The sequence below is a fragment of the Symphalangus syndactylus genome, chromosome 4, assembly GCF_028878055.3.
Source record: "Symphalangus syndactylus isolate Jambi chromosome 4, NHGRI_mSymSyn1-v2.1_pri, whole genome shotgun sequence".
NCBI lineage: Eukaryota > Metazoa > Chordata > Mammalia > Primates > Hylobatidae > Symphalangus > Symphalangus syndactylus.
In genome coordinates this window covers 45,878,061-45,897,156 of record NC_072426.2, presented here as the reverse complement: position 1 = coordinate 45,897,156, position 19,096 = coordinate 45,878,061, and the positions used below count along the sequence as shown (strand labels likewise).

The 19,096-nt window shown below is 52.6% G+C and overlaps 1 protein-coding gene across 2 annotated transcripts in view; it reads right to left on the bottom strand.

The window, feature by feature from the left end:
* Positions 1-19,096, bottom strand: part of SLC29A3 (solute carrier family 29 member 3) — a 44,761-nt gene that overhangs the window by 8,703 nt on the left and 16,962 nt on the right. The window contains exons 3-4 of one of the 2 annotated variants that reach the window (XM_055274600.2): positions 10,719-10,801; positions 3,230-3,456 (exon numbers count right to left, since the gene is read on the bottom strand). In XM_055274600.2, coding sequence (XP_055130575.1) covers positions 3,230-3,456; positions 10,719-10,801 — 310 coding nt within the window. Of the gene's footprint in view, positions 1-3,229; positions 3,529-10,718; positions 10,802-19,096 lie in introns of both variants that reach the window. The other variant, XM_063637916.1, reaches the window with a different exon arrangement.

Sequence of the window (19,096 nt, the reverse complement as noted above, 5' to 3'; positions counted from 1 at the left end):
CGTCTTCCTGTGCTGGCCACGAGTCAGAAGGCCTGTGTGCAGCATTGCTTGGGAATGCTGGCACCAGCGTGTGCAGATCATTTACTTTCTTCCCTGCCTGTGTTTATTTGCCTGGAAAGTGGGGCTAATACGTGCCCTGTTCATCACAGGTGACCGTAGTGAGGTGGAAACAGGACGATGAATGGAAAAGCACTGACAACAAGGCCAAGACCATCACCATCAATGCGGGAAGGGCCTGGTGTATGAGCCAGGTTGACTGGCGGGATGAACCTGCCCACTTCGGAGGATCAGAATGTCCATTCCTGAAGAGGCAGGAAGAAGGCTGGGTCCGTGTGGGCATGGCCTGCTCTGTCTCCATCAGGCAGCTGTCATGCAGCACCACTTTCCTGCCTGCTATTGCACGAAGCAGAGGGGAAGAAGGACAGTCAGGCCCCATCCACCGTGGCACGCCATCACGGCTCCCCATGCTCTGCCTGTGGCCTCTGTGGCTCTACAGAGAATAGCCTTTGGCCTGATGGAGGCTCCTTTCCCCAGCCTCTCCACCATAAGTTCTATTAGCCTGGGTAGTACTTGAGGGAGGGCAAAGGTATACAAATTAGCACCGTAATTACGAATGCAGACTCTAGAATGAAAACATCCGAGTCCAAACCTGGCTCTACTACTTCTAGTTGTGTGACCTTCAGCAAGTCCCTTAACCTCACCGTGCCTCTGTATCCTCATCTATACAATGGGGATGTTAATAATACCCACCTCGTAGGGCTGTGATGAAGATTAAAAAGATTATTACATGTGAAGCACTCAGAAGCCTGCCTGGCACAGAGAAGTGCCAAATACCAAACAAATCCTTTCCGATTCTCAGTTAGGTGCTTGGCTATTTCTGTCCTTCCCACATCAAAGCAGCAACAATGGGTAAACCCTTTGCCAAGAGGATGCCCACTTCTGAGAAGCTGTAATCCCTGCCTAGACATTTTGTAAGAACTGGGGTTAAACTCAGTAAGACACTCCCTAGCCGCCCCAAGGAAGAGATCTTAACATCACTGCCTACTGATTTTCCTCTCTGTCTTTCCAACTTGTAGAGAATTTACAATATTATCATCAGCAACAAACCAGGCCTCCGGGAGCTCATCCTTCATGACTCTCTACTTTTATCTCATCAGTTATGGAAATACATGCAAATGAGGGGTTTAAAAAAACACCAGCACAAAACAAATGAATTGTTCCTCAGATGCCAACGCGTGCGGAATTCACAGACGGGCTGTGCTGGAAAAAAGCAAGTGGGGCTGGCGAGGTGGTCTTGCGGCCTCTGGAAGACTGGGACACCTTGATTTTCCAGGGTGCTGGGCACCCACAAGGGCCCAATACAGTGGTGACTATGGTTTAGACTCAGGGTCATTAATACTGGCGTAGAAGTACTAAACTTCCCCACTTTTCTAAACAGACTTTCTGAAAAATCCACAGGAGACTCCCCATCCCTAGAAGATCACAGGTGGACAGATGAACCCGAGGACCGCTTGCCAATGTAAATGGTGAGTTTGGTCACTGGCTCCTGGAGAGGCTGCCAGCAAGGATGGAAGGAACTAAGGGAATAAGAGCCTCCTTCTGAGATGGTGGTGACAGAAGGGATTAAATCCCATGTCCAGTGGCCACTGCCTTCAGTCCAGAAATGCCCGTTTGAAAGCATTGCTGGTGCATGTTGCCTGCACCCAGGAAACTTAGCCACAAGTCCATTTTTATTTTATCTTAGGCCCAAGTGTTTCCCAGGGTACAGCCAGAAGCCTAATCTGCTCTCAGAAATGGCAAACAGATTGAAGCTCACATCTAGACTCTGATCTGCTGAGAGTAACTGCCTCAAGTGCTGCGCTGAGAAGGATTTAGAAGCTCAGGATGAAAGATAGAGATCCACCAGTGATGTCTGGCACTGGCTCGAGTGGGGAAGGGACATACCCTTGTCAAAGTATTGTCATCCTGGCCACATGCTTCCTGGCGTTACTAACTAAGGGGCACAGCGCAGGTTCCTTGTGAAATTGCTGTCAGTGGGCAAATGTTTAGAGCTCTCCGCTGCACAACAGGGGCATGTGGAGGGGCAGACACAGCAGCAGAGCCTCCAGTCTTGCTCCCAGGGACTGTGGCCTCCTGGCAAAGCACCAATGGTTCCTGACCCACTCCTTTTTACCTGGCTGGGTCATCTGGGTGAGAGACGTGTGTGTCTCCAGCTTAGAGAACAAAAGTGCCAAGGCCTCTGGAACAGGCTCATCAACATCAGCATCAAACGTCAGCTAGAGGGGTCGGCCCACGTCGTGCACAGGCATACCCACGGGATACCAAAGCATGGGGGTGCTGGGGGTGAGAGTTTATTCACTGAGCCATCAGCTCCGAGGGGACTGGTGCTTGTTCATCTTTGCATCCCCAGGACACAGCAGGTCCTCTATAAAATCAGAAAGGAAGAAAAGATAGAAGGAAGGAAAGGAGACAAGAAGGGGAAAAAAGATAAGGAAAAGGAAAAATAGAAGAGGAATAGGAGAAGGAGGGAAGCAAAGGGAGGAAGGCTGGTTTCAGGAATTGCATTTTGTAGGCAGACCATGTTATCCAAAAATAGCTGCAACTCCGTCTCGCCTCCTGCCTACCTTCTCACAGTCATGGTGGGAGACTTTCATACTCTCCCAGAGGTAGGTCCATCTGTCTTGAGTCTGGGTGAGCTTATGGCTATGGTAGAACTGACCCTATGTGGCTTCTTTTGCTAAATCAGAAATAAAGCTTCTGCCTGGATCTCCTGAAATGCCGGCTTTTGCAACCCAGACACCATGCCATGAGGAAGTCAAAGTTGCTATTTGAGGTCCACATAGAGAGGAACGGAAGTCCCTGGCCCCAGCCCAGCCCTGGCTAAGCTTCTAGCCAGCAGCCACTATCAACACGCCAGCCAGGAGGGCGTGCCACCTGGAACTGGATCCTCTGGCTCCCCGTCAAGCTATGCTGTCTGATGCCATGGGGAGAAGAGCTACACCTGCAAACTCCTGTCCAAGCTGCAAATTTGTGAGTAGTAGAAATGACTGTTGTTGTTCTAAGCCACTAACTTTTGGGGTAGCTTGTTCTACAACACTAGATGACTGAAACACAATCAGCACCCACGCCATTTCCTTTTCAGAAAAGGCCACCACATGCTCATCTCTGGCTCCCTCCCATGACTCCCGGGTGGATGAACCTGGTCAGCTGCCCGGCCCCCGGCTCTCACCTGATATCAGCGCCTGGGAGTTCCTCATAGGAAAGGAGCCGGTCATGCCGTAGATGCTGCTGCTGAAGACAGTGGAAGCACCGCTGAGGATCACCATGCAGACAATGGTGACCGCAAAAAAGCCACGGGTCCAGGAGGAGGTGTCCACCTTCACCAGTGCGGTTATCACCATGAAGATGGCCAGGATGACCGTCAGTGACGCCAGGACACGGATGTGGACTGCAACCCTGGGGCGAGGATGCCAGCAGCAGTTAGACACCCCTTCGGGGCTCCTGTGTGGGCCGGGGCTGGTGAGCCACCTTAAGGGAAGCAGGCGAGCTTAGCGGTTAGGACTGTTCACTCTGCAGTCAAGAGGCCTGCACTCGAATCCTGCCTTCCCAGCTCCCTAGCTGTGTGGCCTTGGGTAAGGGACTCAGTTGCTCTGGTTTCAGCTTTTGAACTTGTACAATGGGGAGAGTTGATGCAACTCACGTGGGGGTGAGGCTGAAGAGGTGAGCAGTGTGGGGTGCAAGCGGCAGTGCCTGGCTCAGGGCCAGTGCTCAGTGGGTACTGCTGCTTTTCACCTTGCTGTGAGGTTCAAGGACACGAGGACACCAGGATGTTCAAGGCAAACCCCTGCTCTTCCTGCCACAGGGCTGAGCTCCTGCTGGCTTTGTCTAGTGTTTAAACAGAGCAGCCATCCACTGAGCTTCTTTTCCCCAAAACTTAGCAGGAGGTTTGGGGAGAAAGGGAAGAAAATCATCGTCATCATCATCATTATCATCATCGTCATAGCAAACACTCAAACAGTGTTTAATGCATACTTTTCTGGCACTCTTCTAGGCATTTTCTGTATGCCAGTGTGTTTGATTCTTACACCGGTTCTGTAAGACAGGTATTCCTCCCTATCCCATGTATACAGATAAGGAAGCTGAGGTCAGAGAGGTTGAGGAACTAGCTCAAAGTCACTCAGCAATGAACCCAGGAGGTCTGGCTCTGGTCAGTTCTCAGAATGATGCTCTACTGCCTCCCCTGGAGTGAGGAAATGTGGATGGCACAGAAGCGGCGGCCAGGGCAGGGGCATCCTCCTGTGATGGCCTCAGTCATCATGGGGAGCAGGTGATGCCAAGTTAGTGCTGCCTGGGGCCAAGGGAACCCCCACACTCCCCAGCACCATGCCTGCACATGAGCAATGCACTCTTCCCAGCCCCCATACTGGCCTGAGGAGAAAAGCAGGGAAGGAGTCTATCTGAGAAGCTGCACATTTTTATTCTAGGGAGCAAGAATATCATCTCAAGGGGCTGCTTAAATAATCAGATTAGACTAAGCTTTAAACCGGATTGGACGTGTAGTTAATTTTCCTGCTAACCAGTGGGAGGGGGCTGGGAGAAAAGCCAGATTACATACTTCTTTTTTATTAAAAAAAGAAAAACTTGAAAGGTAGAAAAAAAATACACACACACACACACACACACACACACACACAAGTAGGTGTGAAATGATGAGTATGAAAAGCAAGAAAGGAATTTTTTCAAAGTGCTTTTGTGGCCCCAGGCTAATTTGAGTTTCCCTCTGGTCCTCAGCTAACGGGAGAGCAGACGCTGTCACTGCTTTCTAAGGGGTGTGAGGAAGCCCAAGGAAGTGAAGGGACAGTTTAAGGTTGTGAAGTGAGTCTGTAGGGAGCTGGGATGAGAACCCAGGTGTGCTGAGCCCCAGCCCATCACTCAGTCTGTTAACGTGTGTACTCAATGGTGTGGTCATTCTGCAAATGTGCATTGAGCAACTACTGTGTGTCCAGTTCTGTGCTGGGTGTCCAGGACATGGGACAGACCAGCAACAGATATGTCATCCCACTGTGGTAGGTGCTCCATCAGGAGGCCCCAGGGCATCATGCAGCACATCTGAGGGGCACAAAACCCACCCTGGGCATCGTGGAAGGCCATTTGGAGGCAATGTCTATGCTGGATGGTAACGACGAATGGGAGGATGTAAGTGCACGTGTCTTGGGAGAGAGAGCGAGGCATGTTCAGGGAGCTGCAAATGGACTCTGGCTGTAGTCAAGATGTGAGCAGAAGAGCACAGAGGTGATGCTGGGGAGAGGCATGGACTCATGTCCTGAAGGAGGGCGGGGTGTGGGGCCTTTGTCTGCCAGCACCACCCCCTGGGAGAACATTCCTTCGCCTAGTCATCCTGGGGAAGTGGTCAGCCAGGTTGCCCATACCCACACCCACACAGCCACAAACAATAGGCATGTGACGCAGCCTGGGGCAATCAGAGTGTTCCCTGCTCCTGGACCCTGGGGTTGAGTTAGGAATTAGCATGTGACCCACATAGGGTCATTAAGTCTTCCCTGGGACTGCTACATGGAAGCCATGGAGAGAAGCTCGCTGCTGAGACCGTGTCTGGGGCTGCTGGCTGCCATCTAGCCAGTTGTGTAGGGCGAGGCTAGACATGGAGGAAAAGCCATGCAGAGACACGCAGAGCCCAGGGGTGGTGCAGAGGAGATCCCCTAGATCCAATGATGCCTAAAGGTGGACCTGCCTTTAATTTTCACTTAAAGAAAGAGGACATCCTTTTTTGTGTCTCTGTTGTTGCTACTAAAAGTACCCACTAACATAAAGAGGTATATCAGGGTTTCAAGCTGGGAATGACATGGTCAGAAGCTACAGCAATGCTGCTGGTGTCCTGCCCATGTGCCCTCCCTTTTACAACTCCAGGAGTGGTGTTACTTACCTGGGAGTGACAGGTAAGGAACACCTCCTAAGAGCAGCCTTCAACCAACGACTAGGGAAGTTGGTACATAAATACCCCAGCTCCCTCCTGCTCAGCTGTGCTCCACACTGGCTCTCTAAGATCCCCAGCAGGACTGTGTTCTTGTCCCTTCTGAAGGAGCTGACTTGATAAGGCATCCTCTGCTGACTGCCTTCCCTTTCCTGTCCCCATTCCGTACTCACCCACCTTCACCTCCCAGATAAACTACTCGCATTTGAATCCTTGTTTCAGGGCCTGCTTATGGGGAACCTTGCATTAAGATGCCCATGAAGACCTCACACTAACACACATCTTCTCAAGGTCTGCAGGGGCTTTGGTCCGGACAGGAGCTCGTGGGCAGCCAGGTGGGCACCTGGACCCTTGGCGGCCCAGAGCGTCTATCGTAAGAGTACAGCAGGGGCCCTGGAGGCCAGCAGTCAAGACTTACCCCTGATGCTCGAGGTGGTCCTACACACTCGGCCCTGTCACACAGTGTCCCCACCCTCTCTTAGCAGCTGGAGCTGTCCTACCCACTCCCAAGATAAGGGCCAGCAGGGCATGGAGCCTGAATCAGGAGACCGGAGCCCTGTCCAGCTCTGTCATCCGCTCGCTGTGTAACCCCCGACAAATATTCAACCTCTCTGGGCTTCAGTCCCCTCATCTCTAAAAAGAAGAAGCTAGACCCGATGATATTAAGGTCCCTAACAGCTAATGATTCTAAATCTGAAAAAATTCAAGTGGAAAGAGAGGTTGGGAACAAATGCCAAGAAGTTTGAACCAGTTCCTTGGGGCAAGAAGGAGGCAAAGGCCAGGCTGGGAAGACGAGGCGCGCTGCAAAGGCAGAGCCCTGCCTTGTTCTCCCCCAGCACATGCACAGGGCCTGGCAGGCACTGGGTAAATATTTGCTGGATGTACAAATTGACAAGCAAGGGAGATCAGTAGCACCCGGCGGTGGGGAGGTTTCATGCTGGTCTGAACCTCCCAGAGGCTGTCTGCTTCTTGATCCCTGCTGCCTCAGCATGGCAGGAAGTCCAGCTGGAAACATCCGCCAGCCTCGGGAATGGCCTCTGCCTCTAACTGCCTCCTCACAGACACGGCCAGGAAAAAGTCCAGCAGGAATGGTGCAGCATCATGGGAGCCCTCCTGTGTGGCTGTTGCTACAAGGTAGTAAGTTCCTTCAACAGGAAGGTTGTTTTGCAGAGAGCTGAGGGACTGCTTACTCAGGCACCCCCAGGGCACTAAAGTTGGGGAGGAATCAGAGAGGAGGAGGTCAATACCAAATGCATTCCAGAAACAATGCAGTGTGGAACGCTGCTCTGTCCCCTGCTCTGTCCCCCTACACGGCCCTTCACCCGCAAAGGTCTCCTTCCCGCCTGCTAATTATCTGCTGCATAAACCACTCTTGCCCAGAGCCTCCATCCATGGGCTCTAGGGCTATTTTCAACATTCATCAAGCTTCATGAAAGGTGCCAGGTGCAAGCCTGGTCCACAGGCATGAACGGAGAACACTGGCTTCCCTCTCTGCTGCTTCCACCCAGGAAGGGAGAGTGGCCCAGGGGACAGTGGTGCTCTTAGGGTCTTAGGAAAGTCCTGACTTTCAGTTGCTCTAACATCTGGGGTTCTACTTGGAGACAGGGCATGACCAAGAGGACAGCTTCAAGACCAAGACCCTGGGGCAGGTCTCAGTCCTGTGAAGACTCTTGGAGAGGCTGCCTCCAGTACCCAGGTTGCTGGTCCCCCCACTCCCTGACTCATGAGGGCTCAGGACCCCAGGGGACTGATTTCTTCATAAGTCTCCAAGATGTAAATCCTCCTCATAAGTATTTATGATGCTGCAGATTTAACATAATAAAACACTTGGCAATTATGGATAAGCCAGTCGGGAAAGCCAGGGTTCTCCAGGAGGGGAGAAAAGAAGACTTTTCAATCTCGCACATTAAATAAAAAACAGCTTAGCCCCAGACCATCTTCCCACAGCCTGGAAACAGATGAAGGCCTCAGAGCATGTTCCTGCATTGCCCTTGCCCCTCTCCAAGAGCCCAGGAGGAGCAAGGGCAGGCCAGGGGTGAGCTAATTCCCTCTGAGAATGTCCTGTAACTGCTGAGCCATCTGCTGGGACCCAGTCTTGGAGGGCAGCTGGCCTGGGGGCCCACATCTCACTGGAGACAGACCCAGCCCTTCTTAACCACCCCCTTCCATCCCAGCAGCCTGAATCCTGGAGAGACAGGGCTCTCATTAGAAGGATCTTGGCTGTGGCTGCAGGGGCAGGGGTGGGTGCAAAGCTGGGGAACTAGGATGTAGGTGGCTCAGGGGTTCCAAGCACAGATGTAGGGTGAGAAGGTCCCAGTTCAAATCCTGACTCCTCCCTTTCATTCTAGCCGAGGCTGGAGTGCAGTGACATGACCATAGCTCACTGAAGACTTGAACTCCTTGGCTCGAGCGATCCTCCTGCCTCAGACTACTGAGTAGCTGGGACTACACGCATGTGTCACCATGCCAGGCTAATTTTTTTTAATTTATTTTTGTAGAAACAGCATCTTGCTATAGTGCCCAGCGTGCTCTCAAACTCCTGGGCTCAAGCAATCCCCCTGGTTTGGCCTCCCAAAGTGCTGAGATTACAGGTTTCAGCCACTGCACTCCACCTGGCTCCATCCTTAATGGCCAGTCCCTTGGGCCAGTCACCTCCATGAGCCTGTTTTCCCACCTCAAAGCAGGGTCACAGCAGTTTCCCACTCTTAGGCTGCTGTGAGGGTTAAAAGAGATAATGCATCTGCAGGGTATAATGCTCAGAAGTGCTACTGTTATTGGATAGCATTCTCTCACAGCCCAGAGGCTGGACCTTCCCTGCCACTCCTGACCCATGGCCCGGGAGTGCTTTCAGCCTGCAGGACCTCCGGACCACTGAAGAGGCAACAGGCAGGCTCGGCTGTCCCGTGGTGCCCCTGTGGTCTCCTGACTTCCACCTGGAAAATGAGGCAATGTCACGGCCTCCCTCCTGGGTTGCAGTGCAGCCTAAGGGACATGACAAGGGGTGATCGAGGCATTACACTCTTACTATAGTTCAGATGCTGGTTCTGGAACTGGAAGGAGCTGGGAGCTCTCTCTAGGCTATCTGGGCTGGACAACTAGCCCCATCCTCCGGGCTGGCTGAGTGAGTAGACAGAGAAAACCATGAGTGAGCCAAGGGTTCCCCCCACCACGGCTGTCTCCCCTCTTCCTCGCCTCCTGCTCCTGCCTGCACTGGCTCTCAACACACCCTCTCTCCTGCGAGGCGCAGCCAGGACCCCTGCTCTGCCGTCCTCTACTCTCCTCCTGGGGTGGGGGTCTCCGCAGGCTGCGTCCCCTCTGCCAGGACACTGAATATGGCCCTAGGAAGGCAGGAGTGAGGCTCGTGAAGGCCAGCTGGCTGGTGAGAGGGGCTGCAACGCCCCTCTCCTTCTCATTCTTCCAGACTGCACTTTGGTTTGGAGAAAGACGCAAATTCCACTGGGAGGTGGGATCTATGTCCCCTTGAAAAGAAGGGGGCTTTGTGACTGCCCAAACCAGTCAAGTGTGGCAAAAGTGACAGCACATGGCTTCCGAGACCAGGTTGTAAAAACCACGCAGCCTCTCCCTTGTTCTCAGCCACTGGGTAAGCCATCCTATTACCCTGAGGCCGACATGTGAGACTACAAAGAGAGAAGAGACAGAGAGAGAGGGGATATGAATGGCTCCAGCTCCAGCTGCCATCTGACTGCAACTGCAGGAGACAGTACCACAGCTGGGCCTTGATAACCCCCAGAACATGAGAAGTACTCACGACTGCTATTGTTTTAAGCCACTATACTTTGGGATCATATTATGTAACAGATAACTGCAATATCCCCATGGCATAATATGTTTGGAAAGACTGATCTATTCTGGCTCAGCATGTAAAAGACACTCGTGGTGCCCTCTCTCCTCCTGCACCCAGAGCAGACATCACTAATCAATCCCAGCACCCTCCCTGAAGCCAGACCTGCCTTAGAATCTTGTTCAGCTAGAGATCTGGCAGTCACTACAAATTGATTAGAAGTGGGCAAAACAGATTTGCCATCAGTGACCTCAGGTTTTAGTTGGCCATGGCGAACAGGAGCCCAGGTTTCTGGACCATAATGTAGCCATCGATATCATTTAGCGGCAGCTTAGAAAGCAGGCAAAGTAGCTAGGGCTATTGTCTTTGTAAACTCAAATTGAGAATTTGAGCCAGCAAGTCACCCACGGGGGGTCTATGGACATGCTAATTTGCCCAGCTAGCTCCTGAATAACTCCTTCCCAGGCACATCCAGATGGAGCCTCTCGTGGCCCTTACCATTTGCAATGTCAGAACTTCCCTGGTGAGCCTTCTTGGGAGTGGTTGACACATGACCTGGCGTTACCAGCTTAGCAATCAACAGTCAGGTGACCCATTCTGGGCCACAGGACTTGCAGACTGACAGACAGGATCCCTGAGAAGAGAAGGGAGGAAGACCCCTGCATCCCCACACACTTCCCACTGGCTACTGCCACGATGTCACAGCGATGTCACAGCATGTGGCTGGAGAGTGAAAGCCCAGCTCCCTGGGGGCATCACCAGGGACCTGATCTGCCTTCTCACTGGTCATGCACAAATCTGAGCTGCTGCCTCCTACTTTGGTGACCACCACTTAAGTAGGCAGAAAAAAAGCAGCTGCAGGCAAGAGGGGAGTAGAGGAGCAGGAGGCCAAGGCGGAGGCCTGAGAGAGGGAGGAGAGCCACCTACCTGTTGACAAGCAGGAAGTTGGCCACCAGGCACAGCATGGAGGGCACGGTGGAGGCAACGGCAAGGTAGCTCTCAAAGTAGTTCTGCAAGCACACAAGTGAGGAGGTGCTGCGGTCACTCAGGGATGAAGGTGAGCAGTCCCACCCGAGCAGAGACAGGGCCCCTCTCCGTGGGGCTTCTCCCCACTGTCTTCAGACACCCAGGAGCCGTGGGTGAGCCCACCTCCAAACAAGGCCCCACCCCATCTCCAGCCGAAGCTCACTCAGCCACTCAACAAATAGCTGCCAATGTCAGCTGTACTAAGTACTAGAGGCATAGGAAGGATAAGATGTCATCCCTGTCCCCAGTGAGGCCCTTGGTGCTGTGCAGCCCACACTTCTGCCCATGGATTGAGGCCATGGGGACAGAACTCAATGTATGTCTGAAAAGAAAAGTTTGCCCTATCAGCCTTCTTGGCCCATCACCAAAATGCAAGACTATCCATGTTTTTGTTTTTAAGTTTCTAGTAGAGACGAGGTCTTGCTATGTTGCCCAGGCTGGTCTCAAACTCCTGACCTCAAGTGATCCTCTCGCCTCGGCCCCACAAAGTGCTGGGATTACAGGTATGAGGCACCACTTGCTTGGGTTTTCTTGTGACCCAACCACATTCTCGCTTTCTTGCCACTAAGTGAGACCTCTTAGAAATACACCAGGCCCTGCTCCCTACAGGGAAACTCTGTTCTTACTCTGGATTTGCTCTCTTGATAGAGCAGCTACAGAAGGTTAAAGCCATTTGGGGAAGTAGCTCCTAGATTGCACAGAATGAGGAAAAAGGGCATTTTCCAGCAGCAGCTCAGGGGTGTGACAAAGAACTGTGCAAACACAGACAGATGAATTGCCTGATTATGATGTGCTGGAACTCACAGCTAAAGCAGCTGTGTGGCAGTTGTATGTGTCTGTGAAAACTCAAAGAATGTCCACTCATTAGGATGGACTGTACTGTGTGTGCATTATCTCTTAATACGCCTATCTTTAAAAACAAAACAAGGCTGGGCATGGTGACTTATACTTGTAATCCCAGCATTTTGGGAGGCCAAGGTGGGAGGATGGCTTGAACCCAGGAGACCACCCTGGGCATAGTGAGACTCTGTCTCTACAAAAAATAAAAAAATTAGTCGGGCATGGTGGTGTGCACCTTAAGTCCCAGCTATTCAGAAGGCTGAGGCAGGGGGATTGCTGGAGCCCAGGAGTTCGAGGCTGCAATAAGTACACCACTGCACTTCAGCCTGGGCAACAGAGTGAGACCCCATCTCTAAAAAATAAAAGAAAGATGTTGTCATGGGCCCCTTTGAGTCTGAAGCACAAGCCTTCCATAGTTCCCTTTGAAGCCTGCAGAGTGCTTTGTGGTCTTTGAAATCTGTACCCTGAATATAAGGCTGTGGTGGCCTTTGCAATTAAAATGATAATCGCAGCTAGTGAGGTCCATCAACCATGAGCCTGAGAAATAGCCTTTGAGCTGCACCTCATTGTTCCTGCCCTGATGGGCTCAGTAGAGCCTGGACTGATCTGGGGCACTCAGTCAATTACATCTTGACACAGTGGCTGGGCCTCTGAGGCTGGGAGGGCACTGGGTGGAATGAAGGAGAGAGGCCCTTAGGAGGAGAGGGCTGCAGATGGGGCTGCGACTGCCCCCAGCCCAAGCCCCTGGTGAGGCCCCTTCATCCAGTGGCTGCTCGATCTGTGTAATGCAGAATCTCTGATGATTTTATTTCTTTGACCAGGCTCAGGTTCCCTGAATGAGAATTTTCCAGGTAACTGAATGTGCCTATTTGTTGATATTTAAGCAGAAAAATGTATCATTTAATGTTGGAAAGCTTTTTGGATATTGACCACTGGATAAGACTCTGAATCTCTTTCTGTTGTCTGGGCCCATTTCTCTGCCTTACAAAGAACTCAGAGAACAGACTTGAGGCCAGGCCATCATTCCATGAGCACAGATCAGGCAATGGAGATGCACATGGTGACAGGAATTGACTCAGCACATCCCACAGAACTTACAAAAACAAACCACTTAATTCCTCATAGAATCATGTGGTGGGTTTTACTCAATTATTTCCTGCTTTTGCCTATAGGAAAAGTTATAAAATGAGGTATGGTGGCAGACTCTAAGGTGGCCCGTGATCCCTGCCTCCTGGTGCTCACACCTATGCAATGCCCTCCCCTGAGTGTGGATGAGATCTGTGGCTGCTTCCAACCAAGGGAGTAGAGCAAACATGAGGTGTTACATAGGACTGTAGCACCCACCTTGCTGGACTCTTTTCTTCCCTTGCCAGATTTGGGGAGGCAAGTGGCTATGTTGGGGAACCCTACCTGGCATGGAACCCCAAGTCACTGAGGGTGGTCTGCAGCCCTCTCCCCGCAGGAAACTGAAGCTCTCAGGCCTACAACCACTAGGAACTGAATTCTGCCAACAACTGGGTTGGGCTTGGAAGTGACCCTTCTCCAGCTAAGCCTCAGAGGAGACCGGAGCTCTGGCTGACTGACTGCAGCCTTGTACGAATTCAGGCAGGAGACCCAGCTAAGCTGTGCCTGGACTCCTGGCCCACAGAAACCCTGTAATTATATATGCAGGTTGTTTTAAGCCACTCATTTGTAGTATTTTGCTAGGCAGCAATAGGTTCCTAATTCATGAGGGTTTCCGATAGCTGGGTTCCTACTAATCAGGGTTTTCCTGAATATTTCAACTTTCCTGTTTCAATTTAAATTCAGTTCCTTGAAGAAAACCAGGACAGTTGATCATCCTCCTTTCTTTGACCCCCCAAGAGACAGGAAGAGCAGTGTGTTCACCCATGAGGGGCACGGAGGCTGAGCACACCAGTCCCTGCAGCCCTTGCCCACCAAACCCTCGGCTGAAATTAGGGTTTTTGCAGGTGGCATGTGCTGATTTCAAGAAACTGGACTTAGTGGATGTTGCTCCAGACGGACTTACCCTGCCTGCCAGTCAGGTTACTCACCTTGGTCCCCTGTCCAGAACCGTTGGTCCCATGGTCATAAAATCACTGCCACTGCTACCACCACTGCCACCAAAGGAGGAGCTGACCCCCACAGAGAGACCTCACGCCCTGCTAGGCTGCACCAATGGCTGTGAGAGGGGCGGGGGACGCTCCCCCGAGGATGGGGCAGTCAAGCCCCGTGAGACCCACTTTAACCAATGAGAGGCAGGAACTGGAAGGAGCCTGAGGATTGTTCGCCCACCTCTCCTCTCCCCAGACTGGCTGCTCTGAATGTGGTGGCTCCACAAGACTTTTCCAAGGTGTTCCGTGTGTGCTGCTGCAAAGCTGTGGCTGCTCTGAAATACCATCGCCCCTTGTGTTTGCTCTCTGTGTCCCAGCCCTACTTCCCTTTCCCTCCCTCTTACTTCCCTGGACCGCACTCCCCGATGGAGTATTCCCACCAGCACTGCCTTCCTAAGAAATCAGAGGCGAAGGTCTACGTTCCACTCTTGATTATTTACTTTGTAGCCAGGCAGCTGGCACGTCCCTCCTGGGTTCATCTCATTTGCTTCCAAGAGGTGTTGGAGCTATCTTCTCCCATTTTACTTAAGAAAATGTGAAGACATCTGAATACAGCTCCAAACACACTGTGACTAGGATGGTAACAAGACTGCCCCCAAAGCAATCCATCCATCTAACCAATGGGGGATTTTATGTACAGTAGTGTTTGGGGATCATTCACAGAGTTCACCTCCACTGGGGCCCGATGCCTGAGAGTTCCCTCAAAAGTCTGTTTTGATTTGTTCTACCCCTACAACCAACTCCACTTCTAGAGATGAGCACATGGACCCAAAGGCCGGCTCCAGCCGTGGAGGAGTAGGGGGATGAGAAGATCGTCAGGGAGCTGGCAGTGGGGCCACTGTGTACAATGGTGGAGGCTGAACTTTGCACAACTCCAGGGGCACCAGACCTGTAGGCTGTGATAGGAATGGCGCCACTCAGAATTATGCCACAGCAGCTCTGTTTACATAGTCGACTAAAAGCCTGGAGGCCTGGGGGTCAATGTGGGCCTTATAGAACCAGAGGTGAAAGGCTGGGTATGACTCAGCAAGAAGGCAGGGCTGGAACGCAGGTGGATGCAGGGCAAACACATTCGGAGGTGACAGGCCTCCCAAGCAAGTTTCTCTGCCCCAGCAGGAGGGCCCTGGGCAGGAGACCCTTAGGCTGGTTAGTAATCTCACGGTGCTCAGCCCTGGCTCGGCAGCCACTCTCTGTGCAGGTCAGCACCTCTTCCTGTTTTGACCTGTCCCTTTGTTTGCTGAAGAGGTGTCAAGCCCGTGTGCCAGTGCTGTGCTGGTGGCTGGGTGGATACAACGGAGGAGCTGTGGCACCTGTGTGCCCTCAGGGAGGTAGGCGCAAGCCTGGAGCTGGAGTACAACAGATACAAAGTGTTGGGGGGCATGGAAGGAGGGGCTCTGGGGGGTTTCCACCAGGGCCATCTTGGACGGCGGCTGGAAAGATTGGGGGAAGCATGTCAGACAGATATGGGAGGTACGGGTGCCAGTGGGGAGAGAACCATTCCCAACAGGACGGAACGGCTGGCACAAAAGCATGAAGGGATGCTTCCCCACCAGTGAGGATGCCAGCGCAGCTCATATGTCGAAAGCAACTTCTGAGGCTTCCTCAGCACCAACAGCCCCTCCTGAGCTGAAGCAAACCACACTATGTTGCCCAGCCCATCCACAGGAGGGCTGGCAGAACCTCAGGCAGCCAAGGCACTCAACCCCCAGAGTGCTAATGGCAAAGAGGCCCATCAGTCACCTCTGAATTCTCAAACCCACGTGGGAGAGGCCCAGCTCTGAGGAACAGAGGGACAGCTGTGCTCCCTGAATGTGAGATCTGATCTCACTGCGCACCACTATCTCCCTAGTGTTATCCGCGCCCTGCAATGACCTGGAGCTCAGGCAGGGTGTGGGACTCAACATCCAGTCTCTAAGAGTAATCGCATCAAAGTCAGTTAGCCCAGGTGGGGAAGTGGGAGCTCTGCAGAACGCCAGGGAACTCTGACATGCAAGCAGCACAGCTTCCAGAGGGCCTGCACACACCCCAGCCCATGTGCTCTTACCACAGCCAGTGAGGGTGAGGCAGGGCTGGAATCGCTCCCATTTTACAGATAAGCAGACTGAGGCTCACAGAGGTAGAGGAATTTCCCAGAGGTCCACAGAGGTCCACATTGGGAGTGCTGGTGGCAGCATCTTTTGCTGCAGAGCAGGGCAGAGACCAGGTGGAGACATATTTATCATCCCCCTACAAACGTATAAGCTGCTCTAGCTGAGGCTGCCTGTCTCCTGGAGGCACAAGCCCAAACACTATCACTGGGGTCGCAGTGCATCGCCAGGAAGCCTCAGACGCTGGGCCTGGCAGCCACATGCCTTCCAGCAGCAAGCAGGAATGTGAGACACGTTCCTCTCAGGGTGGGCAGTGTCTTTCTTCTCTCTGGCCCTAAGGTGCAGGTGACCTGTCCAAGCCAGCAAATGACAGAGTTTGATTTTTTTTTTCTTTTTTTTCGAGACAGAGTCTCGCTCTGTCACTCAGGCTGGAGTGCAGTGGCATGATCCTGGCTGACTGCAACCTCCGCCTCCTGTGTTCAAGTGATTCTCCCACCTCAGCCTCCCGAGTAGCTGGGATTACAGGCATGCACTACCACATGCAGCTAATTTTGTATCTTTAGTAGAGACAGGGTTTCACCATGTTAGCCAGGATGGTCTCGAACTCCCGACCTCAGGTGATCCACCTGCTTTGACCTCCCAAAGTGTTGGGATTACAGGCGCTGAGCCATGGAGCCTGGCCAGGGTTTGATTTCTTTCTCCTCTTTCTGCAGTGGTAGACAAGAGTAAAGGAATGCATTAGCTAATCTTTTCTCTCAAACCCCACTGCCCATTCCCCTCAGCATTTCCAGAGGCCTATGGATCTTAGTACTGTGTTGAAAAGAAAAGAAAAAAAAAAAAAAGATTAAGAGAAAAGCCCCCACCTCTGTCAGTTACCCAAAATGGACGGACATGGTTGGCAGCTAAGCAAAGACCATGTTAAAGAGTGCCTATGGGTGGGCGGCACGGGGCAGGCTTCCAAGCTCTCGCCTTACTCTGCAACCCCTGCAAAGAGTCCCATAGTGGGCATGGGGGCCTCACCCAGACTGGCCCGGGGGGGCATGGGGGTTCCTCACCCAGACTGTGGACAGGCCCTGGCCCAGGAGTGCCAGGCGCCAAGGTACCCCCATATGGCGGGTGAATGTGGATGAGCCACTGCTGGCCTGGGCAGGGGGGCACTTGAGTTGCTCGTCATGGTGAGAAGGAAACTCATTTTCATTCGCTACACTCTGACCCAGTTTGCGAACACCAGGAAAGGGGAGAAGACGCTCTTCAAACACAATTTAAAAGCCCACCAGAGCCAGCTGGCCAGATGTGAGGCCCATTTTATGACGGGGCACATTTCCTCTCCTCCGCCACACTGAGATGCTCCATGCTAAGCGTCTCTTCTGGAAGAATTCAATTCCGGGCTCAGAGTCCAGGTAAAGAGGTTTCTTTGGGCAGGGAGGCCCTGAAATGAGCCCGTTTATCTCTGGCAGACCCTGGTTAAGCTTTCTCTCCCCTGAATGCCATTTGGACACTTTGAAATAAGTGCAGCAAATTAGTCACGAGCTGCGGCAGACTCAGTGTCCGTGCTGCTGAGTGGCTTCTGCGAAGCAGCTTTGTGCAGCCCCCACCTCCAGAAAGCAGCAGCAGAGGCAGCTGGGCTCCTGCTGGGTGGGCGAGGAAAAGCGATTCAAGCCTGGGGGTGGCAGCTCAAGGCAGCAGAGCGTTACCTGGATCATAGGGGCATGAAATTAGCAGCAGCGAGCAGTTTGGAGCCAAGAATAGTTTGCCGTTGCAAACTTGCCACTTTCGGACAGCTGAGTTCTGCAGCCTGGGATGTTGCAGGGGAGGTGCCCTTGCCCTGGGCATCAGCCCAGATCATTCCTGAGCAAAATGAGGTGAGCAGAGGGCAGACGTCCCCATAAGGGGTGGGGCTGGTGTCCTTTCTGCGAGTTCCAAGGCCCTGTGTTTGGAGCACTGGCCCAGGAAAGTTAATGAGTGTGTGGCCAAGGGCAGGGACTAGCTGGGGGGCTGGCTGGGCAGGGAAGGGGGGCAATGCCTGGTCCAGGGGCCAGGCAGGAGGCTAGATGCAGCCAGGCTGAAGTGGGAGGCCAGAGGCCCAAGGGAAGGACAAATCTGGGGTCAGAATCAGACAGGTAAGCTCTGGAAAATGCTGGCCAGACAGATGAAGCCACTGTGGCCACCCTAAGGAAAAGGCTCCCCATCTGACCCTTGCATGCAACCCTCCCTCCTTTGGCCTCTCAGGACAGCTCCAGGCCTGGGCTCACTGTAAATCTTGCTCTCTGAGCACCCAGGGGCTCTCCCCAGCCTTCAATCCTTTCTCACACCTCCTTGGGAATCCCTGCCAGAAGATGAGTAAAGTTCCTGTCTTCTGGAATGAGCTTCCCCGCCTTCCTCCCCGCAGTGTGTGCAAGGCTTTCTGGAGCACATCTCTCCGCTTCGCAAAAAGGGCTCTTCCTCCAGCCTAAGATGACTTCCTGGAAACTCACACCATGAATCCCACCTTTCTTGCCTGCATTTTCTCTTTCCCTCACTGCTGCTTGTTCCTTTCTCTGCTGGCCAAGAGACTCTCTTAGGTCTCCCTTTGGGTAAAAAAAAAAAAAAAAAAAACTACTTTAACTTTGCTGCCTCCGGGAACCAGGCCCCTCCTCCCCTTCACTCCACCCTCCTTGAAAATGTAGTCCATGTTGCCACTGCCAACGCCGTGTCCCTCCCGGCTGCCCTGGGGAAACATTTCCTCTAAGGGTCCTCAGCGTTCTCCTCGCAGCCCACCTGTAACCAAGACCTGGTCTTGTTCCTTACACTCCAGACACTGCATGCTGCCCCGTCTATAGGGGGCTGAATTCATGCCCCCAAAATTCATGTCCACCCAGTACCTCAGGATGTGACTTATCTGGACATAGGATCTTTGCAGATGTGCTTAGTTAAGAGGAGATCCTACTGGAGGAGGAATGACCCCTCAATCCACAGTATACGGGAAAAGAGGGAAGGACACACAGACACATAGGCAGAGGCTGCACGAAGACAGAGCCACAGACTGCAGTGATGCTGCCATGAGCCAAAAGATGCCAAAGCAGCAGCAAGGAAAGGTTATTCCCTAGAGCCTTGCTTTTCAGCTACCCAGTTTGTGGTACTTGGTGAAGGCAGCCACAAGAAACTAATGCAATGTCCTTCCAGCACTCCTCTCCTCCAAATTCACAAGGCCACACCCGCCCCCACCTCCACCACACTTCCTCATCATCTCCGTCCACCT